Source organism: Rhea pennata, chromosome 10 (genome assembly GCF_028389875.1).
Source record: "Rhea pennata isolate bPtePen1 chromosome 10, bPtePen1.pri, whole genome shotgun sequence".
Classification (NCBI taxonomy): domain Eukaryota; kingdom Metazoa; phylum Chordata; class Aves; order Rheiformes; family Rheidae; genus Rhea; species Rhea pennata.
The window spans coordinates 23,787,199-23,802,971 of NC_084672.1; the positions used below are offsets into that span (position 1 = coordinate 23,787,199).

At 48.5% G+C, this 15,773-nt stretch overlaps 3 protein-coding genes across 4 annotated transcripts; all 3 read right to left on the bottom strand.

Moving 5' to 3' along the window:
• Positions 1-82: 82 nt before the first annotated feature.
• Positions 83-5,084, bottom strand: TERB2 (telomere repeat binding bouquet formation protein 2). The gene is made up of 7 exons (XM_062583838.1): positions 4,970-5,084; positions 4,406-4,487; positions 2,522-2,667; positions 2,093-2,154; positions 1,285-1,361; positions 873-958; positions 83-269 (listed from the first exon to the last, which is right to left on the bottom strand). The coding sequence occupies exons 1-7, from the start codon at positions 5,031-5,033 to the stop codon at positions 127-129; spliced, it is 660 nt and encodes a 219-aa protein (XP_062439822.1). The 5' UTR covers positions 5,034-5,084; the 3' UTR covers positions 83-126.
• A 315-nt stretch (positions 5,085-5,399) lies between these two features.
• Positions 5,400-10,562, bottom strand: TRIM69 (tripartite motif containing 69). The gene is made up of 7 exons (XM_062583623.1): positions 10,350-10,562; positions 9,635-10,151; positions 8,836-8,931; positions 7,911-8,144; positions 7,131-7,153; positions 6,646-6,770; positions 5,400-5,950 (listed from the first exon to the last, which is right to left on the bottom strand). Exons 2-7 carry the CDS (start codon positions 10,106-10,108, stop codon positions 5,406-5,408), a joined length of 1,497 nt encoding a protein of 498 aa, XP_062439607.1. The 5' UTR covers positions 10,109-10,151; positions 10,350-10,562; the 3' UTR covers positions 5,400-5,405.
• A 1,185-nt stretch (positions 10,563-11,747) lies between these two features.
• Positions 11,748-15,654, bottom strand: B2M (beta-2-microglobulin). Of its 2 annotated transcripts, none has more exons than XR_009959423.1 (4): positions 15,533-15,654; positions 14,939-15,281; positions 14,355-14,389; positions 11,748-12,520 (listed from the first exon to the last, which is right to left on the bottom strand). XR_009959423.1 is itself a non-coding variant. In XM_062583624.1 (4 exons), exons 1-3 carry the CDS (start codon positions 15,603-15,605, stop codon positions 14,376-14,378), a joined length of 366 nt encoding a protein of 121 aa, XP_062439608.1. In that variant the 5' UTR covers positions 15,606-15,654; the 3' UTR covers positions 11,748-12,520; positions 14,355-14,375. The 2 variants fall into 2 exon arrangements, 1 of the variants encoding a protein (XP_062439608.1); XM_062583624.1 differs by having other exon boundaries at positions 15,003-15,281.
• Positions 15,655-15,773: the final 119 nt, after the last annotated feature.

Sequence of the window (15,773 nt, forward strand, 5' to 3'; positions counted from 1 at the left end):
AAGAACAACTAGGCATCTAAAAGTCTAACTGGGATATTATTAAACAGAATGGATCTATGCATGTCTGGTAGCATTCTGGCAGAGCTTAATGCAAGCTTTTGTTGGGAACCAGCCACCTGTTACTTATCATTTTCTTTTCAACTTATTTTTCACATCAGAATAAAGGTTAATTTCGCTTTGAATCCAATACGCTGTGTAACCTGAGGTGCCAGGAATGAAATCACGTAGCTCTCCAACATATTTCTTCATGTCACGAGCAGAGGCGTAGCCTGCAAACAGAAAGATCAAGTCTCATCATAGGAAGTCTGGGCTACTGTTATTAGACAAAACAAGAACTACAGGAAAAAAGGGCTGTGGAGAAGGGAGCAATTGCAGTCGCACCATCAGAATTGATAGCCAAGGCTGTTTTTTTTTTTTTTTTTTCCTCTTGGAAGTTTTTAAGGGTTGGAAAGAATAGATTTCAGGTAATGTCTGGGGAAAATAAGATTCTAAGATTTACTACCCAGGCAGTTTAACTACAGCAACCTCTTATACCTAGAGCAATAACTACAGCACCACTTTTTATATTTACGACTGACAAGTAATGAGCAATACAGATGTATCAAAACCAAGCAGTGTCAATAAAAAGATGGTTACAATTAAATGCAACCTATGGCTGTTTTGGAGTCTGGCAATTGGTAAAGAGCAACTCCAAACAAATTGTATGAACATTAACTGTTCACAGTCAGGACTGGAAACAAGTCTGCACATGTAAGTAATAGAAAGAACTAAGGAATGCCCCGGACACAATATGGGCCCTGCTTTGTCAGCATCCCCCATCATTTTTAGGTATATTTTCCACTTCTTAAATGTCTACCTGTGCTAAGCTTTACCTGTCACCATGTTATTCACTGGATATTCCTGAAGTGCATGGTATGAAAATTCCCCTTGGGTTGTTGAATCTGTTTTTTCTTCACTGCTACATTGGGGAGAAAAGTGGGTGTGTTATTTCCTGTTCTGTGTATTTTCTGCAAGCTGATGGTTTGGGCTGAGTCAGCAGGCTTGGGTGCTTCAGGGTGGTTCAACTTTCCTTTCCGTGTGCAGCCATGCCAAAATCCAGGCTGTGGCCCTCAGTGTCACAGTAGGATCATTCCGAGGCCGTGCCTTCAGTGGCACCCAACACATGTCAAACCAGGAGTACTGCCGCAGCTTCTATTTTTGCAGGTAGCGAAGGGTGGGGGAGTGGAGGACCCAGGACATGCATCTTGCGTGTCCAAATCCTACCACCAAGGATAAGGAAAATACCTTTCAGATGGCTCTAGCGCATCTTCTGCTTGCTGCTCACTCCCAGTCTCTGGTTCCTGAAGTAGACTTTCACTGTACTGTGGCTGTCAACACACAGTTAAAGTTGTGAGCCTGATCCCTTCAACTTAATGCAGTTTGCCAAGACTGAGTCCTTCTGTGGCACAACAGGGATATTGCCTTTAAGTCACCTAGCCTACTCATCCGCAATGGGAGAAAAGGCATAAAGCTTTGGAGCATGCATCTCTCTTTTGAGTGCTTTCTTACCATTGCTGCTAGCTCTGTGTATAGCTTGTCAGCAGTACAAATTTGCTATTTCTGAATTTGAAAAAAAAACACACTAGAAACTTGATCCAGAAGAGTGGTTTTTTTTCAGGGCTTCTGTTTTCAAGCACAATTTACAATAAAGCTGGAAATCCAAACATTTTTGCTTCAAAAGGACTTAGAAATTACTTCAAGAAGGCAGTGTGCAGTGTCTCAGAGCTATACAGGGTCGTGCAGAAAGAAAATGCTCCACAGAATGGCTGAACTTGGATCTCAGCAACTCCATGGGTTATTGGAGCCCCCAGAAGGATGTACGGGGAAGACAGGATGTCTATGAGTTAGAAAAATCCCTTCTGCATGTCCCGTACTTAATCAGTGTTGTGTCCCTGGGATGTTGTGCTAGGAAAGGTCACACGCAGCAGAGTGAGCACAGGACCGTTTGATCCCATATTTGGTTTGAGAGATGAAAACCAAGGGTCCCGGAAGTTGATGCAACTGACTTTTTTTTATAGGACAGGTCAACACCACCTCATACATCTCATCTTACCTGTTTCGCAAGGAAATCATCCATCTGCTCCCAAATAAAATTACCAATTTTTCTTCTGATTTCTGCCATGAACAAAAATAAATGAGTATAAAAGCATTAAGTAATGACACCGCCTAGCAGTCTCTGTCTAAGCAAGCCCCTACCTGCACAGGTAATCACTAACGCACTCAGACCATTGGCAGAAGCTCACTGAACGGCATTGCTAACTAATGCAATGTAATAGATTGGGCATTAATTCCTTCAAAGGCAAAACCTCATTCACTCTGCCTTTCCATCTGCCCCCAGGGAGGAAGAATCACACCCAGCAGAGGGAAATTCCCCACCCCCAGAGCAGAGATAACTGGAGTCTGATGCTGGTTTGGCATTCCCAAAAATGTCTATGCTTATGGGGAACACAGCATGGAGTAAAAGCCGTCGATTTTCCCTAACCTTCTTGCAAGCAGGCAGGAGGCAGAATGAAGTGACCCAGAACTACTGACTGTTTCATTTCTGAGCTGGTACTTGCCCATGCGGAGAGATAACAAGAATGAAAAACTGTAGCTCTACCGTGTAAGTAATCTAGGCTCTCATGTATTCTGGAAGAGAAGAAAAAAGAAAAAAAAAAAAAAAAAGAGAGAGCTATCTGGTTTCTAAAGGTAAGCCTGAAAAAAAAACCCAAACATAATTATCTTTGGCAGAGATTAAGCTGGAAGTCCAAGGCTAGCTGGCAGCTTCAGCTAAAGGGATATTATTGTTAAAACTGACCTGCTCTAATATTACTGCCTCAATGCAGGGTGAAAAAAAAGCATGATGTCTGGCAGTTAGCACCTAAAGAAATACTGTTATTTTCTAGCTATGAGACTCGTCACAAATACCAGGTTCAGTCCCAGCTGCCTGATGCTTTCTTAGAACTGCCTGGAGGAAGAACCCAGGGGAATAAGCAAATGTGTATTTTTTAGGGACTAAACAGCACTGTTCTGCAATCCGCTATCAAGATTAGATCAGTTCTTGGGGGAGAGGGGTTATTTAAATATTTAATATTTAAAATTTTGCATAGCCATGGAAAAGTCTTCTACCCCTCAAGTAGCAGAGTATGACCTACAGTCTAGCAGGCTGCACAAGGGATTTTTGTGGCTGAAGGGAAGTTATTATTCTCCTAAAAAGGCTGGTTTCAGCACCTGAAGGCTTTATAAAATCTAAGCCAATTTTAAGCAATAACATATTAAGCAACCTGCTTATTTTCTAGCCATTAGGAGACCTGGTGCAGGGTTGCAGGAGGAACTAGAAAACTCTCATTCCTGCTCACATAAACGTACTTACATGATAATTCAATATACACAAATCCTCACTGAGTGGGGGAAGAGCTCGTATCATCTTTTCCTATAGTTGTCCTTCTCATGCAAAAACATTGTTGTGCGCTCTTATTTTTTTTTATCAAACCAACAGAATGAAAACAGCAATTTAGCCCTTCTACAGTTGCTGCATAGTTTTTATCACCTCTGATCTGCCCTTTAAAGAGTTAATATATGTGGGTTTTTTTTTTTTATTATGTGTGGTCACTCCCTTATTTATTGACACCCCCTGCCTTGGAGGGGTGACTTCAGCGCAGCTTTTAGACACCTCTCCCCCATCATTTTTTTTTTTTTTTTAAGCAGGTTGATTCAACATTAACAAGAAGCAGAAAGCGGTGCAATTCATGTAATTTAATGTAGCTTAACAATTTTAATTCAGTAAGTTGGAGAGTCCAGGTGGGTTTAAGTGCAGAGGCTGGGCACCAAGGCTAAGGGCAGGCAGCGCGGCGGCGGCGCTGCTATTCCTGCTGCTTTATCAGCCTGTGTCGCTCGGCTTCCCCCACAAAAAGCTGCGCCCGTATCAGCACCTTCCTTTTAACCCCCTCCACTGGAGTTAAATCAGCCTCAGGCGCACGCAAGCTACAGTATTTTTACAGCCATTTCATGTTTTGGCTGGGTCTAAGTATAGCTTATGGCGGGGCGAGCTCTCACCGGCGGTCAGTATTAGCTCTGGTTCGGCTTATTCCGAAATAAGCCATGAAACTCGGCGGCCTCCAGTCCAGGGACTTTAAAAATGCCACCCTGATTTTTAACAGCCATTTGCCGCCATTAAATACGGGCTTAATGCAACCCTTACCGTTGTCTATGCTTTCATTATTCTTTTGTTATCTTCCATTATATATATATATATATATATATATATTTTAAGGTCCTTAAAGGGGGGGAAGGACGATGTCTGGCTGCAGCCCTGTCCCACAGCGGCAGGGGAAGGGGACGGGGGCGACTCGCGGCTCGAGGGCGCCGCAGGGCCGCGGCAGCCTACCTCCGCGTGTCCGCGTGGGCCGCGTCGCTGCTGAAGAGGAAATCGGCATCCCGGCGCCGGGCCAGTGCCCCCCCCTCGGCCTCTGCGGCGAAGAGGAGGGTGAGGCTGAAGGTGGGTGTGGGAGATCCCCCCCCCCCGGCCAGGGGACAGGGCTGAGCCCCACACGCTCTGCCCCTCTGAGGGGTGATGGGGCTTCCCCCCCCCCCCCGGCCAGGGGACAGAGCTGAGCCCCACACGCTCTGCCCCTCTGAGGGGTGATGGGGCTTCCCCCCCGCCCCGGCCAGGGGACAGGGCTGAGCCCCACACGCTCTGCCCCTCTGAGGGGGGTGATGGGGCTTCCTCCCCACACACAAGGGGACAGGGCTGAGCCCCACACGCTCTGCCCCTCTGGGGGGTGATTGGGCTCCCCCCCACACACACAAGGGGACAGGGCCGAGCCCCACACGCTCTGCCCCTCTAAGGGGTGACAGGGTTTCCTCCTCCTCCCCCCCCAAATTGACCCATCTCCACCATGCCAGGACTGGGGGGGCAGGTGGGAGGGGGGGGGGCTGGGGTGCTCCTCACCCCACAGCTCCTGCAGGCCTGGGCTGACGCTCTGGGAGAACCAGGCCCGGCGGCCCCGGAACATGGCGGCGGTGCTGCGAGGCGGTGACGGATGGCGGCGGTGACGGATGGCGGCGGGCGCTGCGAGGCGGCTGGCCCCCCCCCCCCTCCGTGGGGCTCCCTGGGCCCCCTCCCCACCCTGCGCCTTGCCTCCAGCTGTGGGGCCCGGCAGCAGCTCCTTGGCAGGGGCGGTCGGCCTGGCCTGGCGGCGCCGCTTCGTCCCCCCGGCCGCCCCGCGATGCCTTGCGTCCCCTCTCCCTGCTGCCCCGGGTTCCTGGGGCGCCTTGGGAGCCGCTTGCACTGGCGTGCGAGCGTGGGCCACCGTGTGTCACTAGAGCCTGGGCATCGCCGCCCCCAAGGAACACGCTCTGGAGGTGAAATGCCGGTAGAGCTGAGCCTATATTTTGGAGGAAACCACCTTCAGTGGGTCGCTGTTCGTCCCTGCCTCGTTCAAGCACGGGCAGAAATATGGGTAAAGTTTTTCCGTAAACGTGTCCCTGAATGTATAGATGTGGGACATCTCGTTCGCCTCGTAAAAGGACACTTGCCCCCCCTCGTAGTCCAGATACACCCCGATCTTGGAGATGCCCGTCCCCAAGATCAGACCTTTAGTGGGCACATCCAGAGCTTTAAGTTCATTCCTGTTCCTCAACATTATGAGCCAGTAGCCCTCTCTGGGCGAGAGCGGGTGCTTCTTTTTGCGGCTGATGGACCCTTTCACCACTCCCAAAGTCCATTTGGTCTTCTTCTCAACCTCTACTTCCCAGTAGTGTTTCCCTGAGGTGAAGCCTTCAGCTCCCAGCACAGCGATGCTGGAGTCAAACCTCTCTGGGGTGTTGGGGAGCATCTGTTTTACATCGTCGTGTCTCACGCTGGTTAGATCCGCAGACAGCACAAGGTTTGGATGCGCTGTTTTGGGGTCTAGCGTTATCAAGGATAGACCTAGGTAGAAAATGGGGGAGGGGGGGGATAACTTAGCAAAGGAAATGTTTAACACGTTTCTTTGTGTGAAAGACTAGATGCCATAATAACGAGACTAATGAGACTCTTCAAGCTGGCCAAAGCAAGCAGAGGTCCTGTCCAGAACTGCTGTTAAAAAAAAAAAGCCAATGCTAAAGTTGGCCCAGCCTAGTCAGGAGGTAGGAAGGCACCACCACCAACAACTAGCACTAAAGCCATGCATTTCTCAGATCACACCCAGTGAGGGTTCCCAACTCCCACTACGACTTCTCAGAGTTTATCTGCAGTTTATCTCTGAAAATGAGAAAGGCTGGACTTTTTTTTCTTTTTTTTCTTTTTTTTTTTTTTTTGGTGGGGGTGGCGGCTGACTTGCTCAGCAGTGCAGAGGAAGGCAGTGGCCAGAAAACATAGCTACAACCCAGTTCCCCAGAGCAGCATCCAGCTGCAGCGGTCATAAGATCAGCCTTTCCATTCCTTGCCGTCACCCTATCCCACTTTCTGAATCTCTCCAACTTCTGCAGAAAAATGAGGCCAAGGCTATGGCCTCCGTCACAGTCTAGTCCTGATTCATTCCCAGAGCAGCTCTGAACAAGCTGCTGTTGAGATGCTCTTTACGCATTTCCTTTATGGGTGGTGGCACAACACACGGTGGTGCTGAGAAAGCAGTGTCTCCTTACCTGGACTAAGTATGGATTTCATTTCCTTCCATGCAGTGTACTGGATCGGACCCCTGAATTGTCCTGGGCTGAGTTCACGGCAGACTAGCTGACCTTCAGACAGGGTGTGTGCTTTTTCCTGCAAGCTGTGCAGACAGCAAATTGTCTTGTCAGGTAGTTTGTGATCACAGAGCTCAGTAAACATGGGGTAAATCCAGCACAGCAGCTGGATTCAGCTGGACTGCACGTGGCTGAGACACAGCCATGTTAACGACGCTTGGCCAACTCTCCTCTATGCTCATATTTTATGCACATTCCAGAAAATTTTTGCTAGTGGATTTTACTACTTAAGCAAAGCTGAATATGCCCCAAAACAGTAATTTTCAAGCTGCATGATTTTTCAGCCACTTTGCAGTGTGATGTGGAAAGCCAGAATCTCTTTGATTCTTACTCGTTGTTCAGCAAGTTTTTAAATAACTCAAAGAATTTTTCCTGCTTGCACTTACCTGTTCATGAAGGACTTGATACCCTGTTAAACAAAAGACAAGAAGAGGCGTTGAGCAATGTGTAATTGCCATGCAGGTAAGCCTTGGTTAGCTGAGCTAAAATAGGAGCTGGTGCTGCTTTGGGAACTGTGCACCCTTCCCCTTGCAAGCATAGCGTGAGTGCTTTGGCAAACTCTTTGCCGCTATTTGCCTGTACCCAGCTCCATGGGTTTTGCAAACTGGAAAGGGAGCAGATCCCAAATTCTTTCCCACCAAAGTACCAGAAACGTCTGAGTTGGAAGCTGTGCTGGCCTGCAGCATTTCCCTTTCTCCTTCCCGGGGGAATGCAAGGAGCTACATAACATGCTTGGCATGGAATTGGGCACCCAGGCTTTAGCTAAGGAGATCTGGGTGAATCCCGAATCCTTTCTTCCCCCTCCTTATTTCCTAGCCAGACCACATGCATTTCTTCTTGCTGTGCATTTTTTTGCTGTGGAAAAAAAAAAGAAAAATCTCGAGCTACAGCAGGAGCAGGCACAAGCAGTGCAGTTAGGAGTTTATTTCCATACAGATGTCCTTGGTCATAACCCACAAAATCCATCTGAAGCTGGTTTATATTTCAAAGCTTGCTGTTTAGAGTTCATCCGTACAGAAAAGTAAAGTTACAAATAATTACCAAACATGCCATGGATTCTCCGTTCTTGGTTCCCTTCCTTTCCAAGCAGGTCTCACGTTCCCCAGGTTATCGCTTTGCTAACCCACCCTCTCTTTTAGCTTTTTATCTAAACCTCAATTTCTCACTGTTAGGAAGCTGATGGAGTTGTGGTGGTAGAGCCGGGACTGAATGTCTGTCAGTATCTCTTTTGCTTGGTTACACTTTTCTTGGAGGACATCCATATTCAGCTGCATGTCTTGAAGAAAGGTTTTCCCCTCCTCTTGCAGCTCATTCATTAGTTTTTTCTCTCTGCCATGAAGGAACTGGTGAAGCTTTAAAAACTCCAAAGAGATGTGATGTTGAAGTAGTAACCTGTTCTCCTAAAAACACAGATTCTTTGTTAACCTGGGAAATATTTTGCTTTCAACAAAATTGCTTGTAGTTCATAAACCATAAATAAGATTTGTTTCATGCTTCCTACTTATCCAGATATCCTACAACAACTCTATCCCCTGAAGAGACTGGAGAACCTTTTTACAAAAATGGAGCACTAGTCCAGTCAGCCAGATATTCATCTCCAGCCTTGGCCAATGCCTGGTATTTCTGAAGAAGGAGGAAAATCACCTCAGGCTGATGCAGTGCTCCAAATTCTGTCCTTTGAGAGGACCACTTGGGTAGGGATGCACTGGGTGCCATGCATAAAACAAATATGACTGATGTCTGATAAAACGGAGAAAGTTGTGCTAGATGTGGTCCTGAAATTGTGATGTGAATCAGAACTGGCCAGCCCTCCAGGATTTACATGCATGACACTACCCTCCCCCAGTAAGGGCTTCTTGAGCAAGTCATCGAAATACTTCCTAAGCAATGCCACAATGAGTACAACAAGCACAAAGCTTTCCCTCGTGCGGGAAGATGGTGATGTACGTTACGATGTTACGATGGCTGATCTATGCCACAGCTGTGGTTGGATGTCTGTAGGGTCTCCTCCGTAGAGTAGGCACATTGCTCTGGAGGAGAGCCAGCAGTTTCTGTCGGAGCGTGGCTGTCTGCTGAATGAATGCTACTCACCTGGTGGGACGCAATCTGCTCTTTTTGCCTGTGCCACAGGATCTTCAGCTTCTGCAGGGTGGACTCCACTCGGGTCCTAATTAGGATGAGGTTTTCCTGTTGGTGCAATACACACGGCCGTTACCCTGTGATCCTCTACAGTCCGCCAGAGAATTCAGGACAAATCCTTTCTCTTGACTTAAAATATGTAAGAAATAACTGGAGGAGGATGAGCTTACATGATGGATGTGCATGCTTTCACTTTTCTCACCCCTTCAATAGCCCTGCTGTCACCAACATCTGGGAGAAGGTTACAAGCGATTTGCCTGGTAGGAGCAGTTAGGTACACGCCAGGGCACGCAAGGGAGCCCAAGGGTATTCCTTCAGCATCAGCCTTCACAGTAGTTTATACTTTCAGCATAAAGTAGTACTTCATCAAAAGCTTGGGCAAACCCCAATAAGCAAACAGACCCATCTGCCCAGCCACAGACCTACTGCTTTTACTTGAGATCTCTTAGAAAAGAGATTTTTCTTCCCTCCCAGACCATCTTCTCCCACAGAAATCCTGCAGGACCATTGCTCAGGGCTGGGGCAGGCCCAGGCTGGGCTCTGAAGCATGGGTGCTGTTGCAGGCCAAGCTTTGCCGTGCGTTGGTAGGATAAATTCGAGGAGCCATCGGCTTCTCCAGCACGGAGGATCGACTGCAGCTAAATTCATTTGTCAGCAAAACCGCGGTTCCTTGTTGGTCTCCTTAGCAGCAAGGTCTCCAACACATGATGAAATAGCTGACAACATCTTATTGCATTCGTTTGATACCTACCACGTAGTGCCGCACAGCATCAGGTACGAGCAGGAACTGGCCAATTTGGTCCTCGGACACGTGTGACTCTCGGCAGAGGAAGCAGGCCAGTTTCCCGTCTGGTTTCCTGAAGAACACGAGGGGTTTGCCGTGTTCGCTGCACGTCCGCTCGCACTGCTCCACCTGGAAGCCCTTCAGGCTCTCCAGCACCTTTCCTAGGACTGTGTTTTCTATGTATTGGCCGCCTGGGGCCTCAGCCCGGCACTCTGGGCAAGCACAAACTGCTGTCTTCACCCAGATATTTTGAATACACGGTTTGCAGAAGTTGTGGCCGCAGGGCAAAATCACTGGCTCTTTAAACCACTTCAGGCAGATGGTACAGGACAAGTCCTTGCCGAAAAGGTCACCCGGTAACTCTGGAGTTAGGTCAGACAAGCTTTCAGTCTCACATACGGACACTGGCAAATGAAAGTCGACAGCTGTGCTGAGTGACATCGTGTTGGGAGAAACCAGCTTAGATCGAACCAAAAAACATGTCCTGCCGGAAAAAGGTGACAGGAGTGAGATCCTGGCGCGGGGCTGGTGAAACCAGGTGAAACAAGGGCTTCAGATTCAGGCCCCTGAGGAGAAGCAGCTCCCAGCCCCCCGCCCAGGGCAGCCTTAGGACCTCCAGAAACCCCCCTATCCCATGGCCGAAGCAGGCTCATGACACCCCGCCCAGCCACCCAGGGCTGACCTTGGCTGTCTGTCCGTATGTCTGCCTGGGCGGCCGTTGGGCTGGAGGAAGGTTCTGGAAGGGGGTGGTGTCCAGAGGGAGCCAGCCCCGGGTGGGAGCCCCAGAGGTGGTTGAGGAACGTCACTCTGTTGACCCTTGCAAGACTCTGCAGAGCAACCAGCTCATTTTCTATCCCTCACCCCAGGAGAAGCATCACAGGCTTGTTTGCTTTGACGTCCAGCAGAAAACCTGGCGTGGGGACACAGTCATCTTCCACGGTGCCTGCATCCCACCCACCACCCTTGAGGTTAACGCCAGAGAATCAAGGAAACCAATAGGAACCCAGTAACATATATCACTGTGCTCAATGCCTGCCAAGCAGTCTGAAAACAAAAAGTAGGATTAAATTTCATTTTGCATTTCTGGAGACAGGTTCCTCTCTCAAACCATGGGCAACTAGGATATAAACAACACGTTTACCCTTGCATTTTCAGATGAGGCTGAGAGAGGCTGTTACTTGCAGTAAATAACTTGGTTTTGCCCACAATGTATTTTCAAGCAGAGTGCACAGATGCCAAGAGTGTAGGAGACTTTTTCTCCTTGTCTTGCACAGGAAGCAATTATAATGGAAGAGGCTGTGATAGCAAGCCAAGATCACATCATTCACGAGCGAATGCTCTGTCTTGGCAGCTCCAAGTCACCATTATTTGTAATACGCCCCCCCAAAAATAAGTACAATAGATTATGTCCTCCACATTGAACACACATGCCAGGAATCCTTTTATCATACACACAGAATCTGCCGAAATTCAATCCTCCCTGATTGAATGGTACAGTAACAAAGTAATTATACTGACTTTTCCGTAAAATAAAAGTAGACTGATCATAGCTACACAGGCTGAACAGCTCTGCTAAGTAGCTTCTGTAGTTCCACCATTTTGGGGTACTTCCATCAAAATCTCATTCAACCTGAGGTGTGACACAAGACCAGACTCTAAACTAGATTTCTTCATTGAGTCAAGCCACTTTCCAGAAGAAAAAAAACATTGGAAAGTGAAAGCAGCTGACTCACACCTGCCTCCCTTCAGTACAGCTTTACTCCACACATTCACTCTCAACTAGGGTGTCTACTTCAAGCCTACCTAAGTGGCTGTTCTCAAAAAGGAGAACACTCCTGCATCTTCTCCGTGGAAAAAGTGCAACTCAATGCAGTGCCACCGCCTCCCACACCATTTACCCACAGGCTAGTGGCCATCAAAGCCTGTGAAATCAGGTAACTCATTTGGGTCTAGCTACTGTATGACACAAGTATATTAAGGGCAAGTCTCAAGTCAGTGAGCTCCTTAGAGGAAAGGGAAATCAGATGGGAGTACACTCTGCTCCACATGAAAAGAAAAACAGATCTGGTATAAAACAACGGGGTATTAGAATTCCTTTATTTGACACCAGCAGAGGCAGAAGCAGGCGTGCAGCACTCCGGAAGCTCATCAGGAAAGGCCTGAGTAAAATATCTGCCTCCTACTCAGGAAGACAAAATTCACTTAAATTTTCCAATTATATTTGGATAAAATATTCAGTACAGTTCAGACTATTAAAAAAAAAAGTTACTCAATCTTTTAATCCGTAATGTAGATACAGTTATATGCCCAAAGAATGCCTAGCTAGTACACTGCCAGCAATAAAGGGTAATGCTTTAATGAAAAGCTTTGAAGTTGTTCTTGCAAGTGCTCTTACCAATCCAGAGAGCTGTGGCTGCAGCCAGAACTATCAGGGCAAGCAGATGTTACAACTGAGCAGAGCTTTTAAATGTATGAACAATATGAAATCACATATCTTAGAACAATCAAATTATTTACAAAATTGAATTTCCTCACCAATCAATTCATTTTGAAGTGCCAATTCTGAGCAGATTCCATAGCATTACTATGCCTGCAGATCATCTGCCATATGCCTCAAGGGCACAGAGTCCGCTGCCTGCCTTTCCTCTCCTCTTAATTCCTCAGCATTTTAATTCCTTGTCTTTACTATGGAATATCATCCAATGAGTTCATGCTAAGAATTAACCATTGCAGACAGCAGTCTATGGAGAAGCAATCTGATAAGCGATCAAGATGATTCCTCTTCTCTGTTACAACTGCAAGCAGGACACACAGAAAGGACAGAAGCTTAAGCTCATTTCAATCTTCAAGAACCTGCATCAGAAAGTAGAGATTATTGATGTTAGTCACTCTGTTCATATCTTGTTTTAACTATTTCAAACTTCAAACACTACAGTGTTTTCCACATGTGAACTCAGACTCCAGAACTCCAGCTGCAAGATCCATCTTCCCACCCGGTAGAAATCTGCTTTTCTACACCCTACTCTGTGAGGGCCTCATTCTTCAACAAATAGTCCTCTATTACAATGACCAGTGTTTTCCACCCCAAATACCATGTATGATGATAATTCTCTCTAGCATGCTCTTAACTAGACTGCCCTAGCTTCTAGCTCCTTGCTCTCAAACTCTAGCAGTCAGTGCTGTCCCTGGCCAACAATCTCGCCCTGAACAGTCTGCTGTCCCTTGTCATCAAGGATCTTCTTGCAGGCACCCCACCAAAGCCACTGCACCCCAGTTATTTCCAGCACCTTCCCCAGGCAACTGGTACTGACACATTCCTCAGGAAAGACTGCCCTCCTCCCCTCGAGCCCAGGCAAGATGACAAGGCAATACACTAGGCAGATGCTCCATGGACACAATACAACCCAGACTCAATCCTAGGGTCAGGTTTCCATCCCTACTGCCCAGAAGTAAGTGGCAAATCAGAAGACTGGTAGAGGGAAGCCATATGTGATTTTTCTAGGGCTCTGGCACAAAGAAACACCTGTGGCATATCAGACCAAGGGTCCGTTTAGCTCAGTATACTGTCTCCAGCAACACTTATAAGCAGACGCATAAGCACACGTGGTATTTCTCCTAAATACTCTTCTAATCCAACTACTTTGGGCTCTGGTGGGTTTCTTGAGCCCTTTACCTGCCCTCACAAAAGCCGGTCAGCTAATCCCTCTCCTATCCCTCGAAGACTAACACTCTCCTTTGTTGTTCTACAGCAAGGAGGGGCTGAAGGAGCACTAGAGAAAGAGCAACAGTAGGCAATGGCCAGTAAAGGACTCTAATCTGGCTACATCCTTCTTAGGAGGGGTGCTCAAGAGTATTCTTCTGATTTACAAAGTCCATTTGAGTCATGATTCTGTCTCAGTCTAAAAGCTGTTGTCAGTATTTTCTCATCCACCTTAAAGGGTATTGAGATCTTGCAGAGGCTTATGCTTGATGCGGTCAACAGTTATCCAGCCTCTATAGGAGTAATCTGAACTGAAGGGTTTCAACCAGCATTGCTACTGTTTCAGCTAGGCTGTTTCTTTAGTTTTCACTAGTAACAGTTAGGCTAGATATCTACTTTATTGCGAAATCTAGATCAGTTATGCTTAGAAGTGCCTAGATAGTTTGAAGAACCTGAGTGTTCAGAGACTGTGAGATGTTGGTGAATGAAGACAAGCTGCTTCTAGTTTGACAGGCAAGGCACTGGCTCGTGTCTCGCAAATCCCACATTATTGAGTTGACACTTCGCTCTTCCCTCTTCCTCATGCCTAGTGCAGGGTTAACCAATGCCTTCCTTCCCCCAAGACACAGCAAAGCCTCCAGGGGAATTCCTAGGTATTACAACTGCCTCTCCACCAGGCCAAAGACAGCATCAGGGGATCCAGAAAAGCACCACAGAACCTGTGACAACTCTGAACGGTATCTGACAGACATGCCAAAGAGACAGAAGGAAGTTTTGCCCCACAGAGCTGCTTTCTTTTGAACCAAGGAGACTCTTGGTAGGCTAGGTGTTACCAAATGTGGCTAAAATAGTCAGTAGAACAGTTTCAGAACAACCAGAGGGTGGGTTTTTTTGATTGTTTTTGTCCTTTAACTCTGCAAGCTCTGGACTTCCCCCTTCAGACAGCAGTCCATGCTCCCCTTCACAGCAGGGCTCAGTGTAACTTACCACAGTTGTCCTACGTACAGCTTAGTACTCTGGATCTACAAGAAAGAAGGGCAGAGCCTTAGGTCTCATTCGCAGCACACACAACCCCTCTCTGTTACCAGTCACCACACCCCACAGTTCTGGGAAACAGCCACAGTGTAATAAGTAGAGAGATGCCCTTAGGAGGCTGCATGCTTGTGGTAACAGACTGCAGACTGGGCCCCCCAAACCAGTCCCCACTCCACAACCCTCCTTTAAGTCTGCCTCAAGCCTTTTGCTTTACTCCTTGAGGCAGGCCTCATCCGACAAGACTGCGTTTTGTCTCAGGAGTAGCACCAACAGAAGTCCTCCTGCCAGAACTTCACATTTACATGCAACTGCCATCAGTAAAAGGAACACCAGCCATCTTAGGGCTCATAAATCAAGGCATGTATTGATAAAAATGATTTCATTAAGCGTGAATCTAAACATTAAGTGCTAGTCTGCTTACCCCTGCCTACCCCCTTCAAAGCCAAAAATCACTGCATTACCCAGTACATTTTTTTGTTAGGTTACTTCACCCAGGAGGTCAGGGAACCAGCTACCTACAGAACTTTCAATAATACCTGAAGTAAGTCTTTTCTGTCCATTACTAATTCTTTCACAAGGCAAGAAGAAAGTCCACAATACCCCATTTGAAAGTCTGCGGCTCCGGGAGGGCGACGTGATTCACCCTGCAAGTGTAATCGTCGTATTTGGTGGGCGTGAAGGGCGCGTACACGAGGCGCTGGAAAGTCCAGTTGTCGCTGAAGGACATGTCGGAGTATTTCACGCCCGGCATGGGCTCGCCATTTTTGAGGAGGGTGATGTCGATCTTGGGAGGGTGAAAGCCCTCCACGTAGCAGTTGAGGACGTTCTCGGTGCCCAGCTTGACGGGGTAGCGGGAGTACACCTGCACCGTGGGCGCCTCTGGAGGGACAGGGCGGCAGGTAAGCAGCGGGCACCGCCCGCGAGGCGCCACCGGGGCCCAGACCCCACCGGCAGGCCGCAGCGAAGCGGCAGCCGGTGCTTCGTGCCCGGCCGGCGGCCGCTAACCGGGACCGAGCCCCTCCCTGGTCAGGTAACCGCTACGCGCCGACCCCCCTGCCGGTAACCCGGACCCCCCGCCCCGCCCCGCCCCGCGCAGGGCCCCTCCCGGCGCCCCCGCCGCGCGGGCTCACGTTTGGTCTCCTGCGAGCCGACCAGCGCCACGAGCACCAGCACCAGCCCCAGCCCCTTCAGCGCCCGCTCCATGGTGCCGACCCGCGTCCACCCGCGCTCCCCGCCGCTCGCTCCGAACGAGCGAGCCCGCCCCCAGGCCGCCCTATTTATAGCCGCGGCCGCGGGCGGCCAATCGCCGCGCGAGCCCTCCCTGCGCGTCATCGGTCTCCGGGCAGAAACGGCGCGGAGAGGTTAGCCGAG

Bases quoted from the DNA above. Each gene is read 5' to 3' on its own strand.
- TERB2 (XM_062583838.1), bottom strand. From the start codon at position 5,033: ATGTTCCGGGGCCGCCGGGCCTGGTTCTCCCAGAGCGTCAGCCCAGGC. The intron at 959-1,284 runs GTATTTTCCTTA...TCCCCAATGTAG, and splicing joins GCGCTAGAGCCATCTGAAAG to CAGTGAAGAAAAAACAGATT. The intron at 270-872 runs GTAAAGCTTAGC...TTCTGTTTGCAG, and splicing joins AGTGAATAACATGGTGACAG to GCTACGCCTCTGCTCGTGAC.
- TRIM69 (XM_062583623.1), bottom strand. From the start codon at position 10,108: ATGTCACTCAGCACAGCTGTCGACTTTCATTTGCCAGTGTCCGTATGT. The intron at 8,932-9,634 runs GTAGGTATCAAA...TTGCACCAACAG, and splicing joins ATGCTGTGCGGCACTACGTG to GAAAACCTCATCCTAATTAG. The intron at 8,145-8,835 runs GTGAGTAGCATT...CTGTGTTTTTAG, and splicing joins AGCAGATTGCGTCCCACCAG to GAGAACAGGTTACTACTTCA.
- B2M (XM_062583624.1), bottom strand. From the start codon at position 15,605: ATGGAGCGGGCGCTGAAGGGGCTGGGGCTGGTGCTGGTGCTCGTGGCG. The intron at 15,282-15,532 runs GTGAGCCCGCGC...CTGTCCCTCCAG, and splicing joins CGGCTCGCAGGAGACCAAAC to AGGCGCCCACGGTGCAGGTG.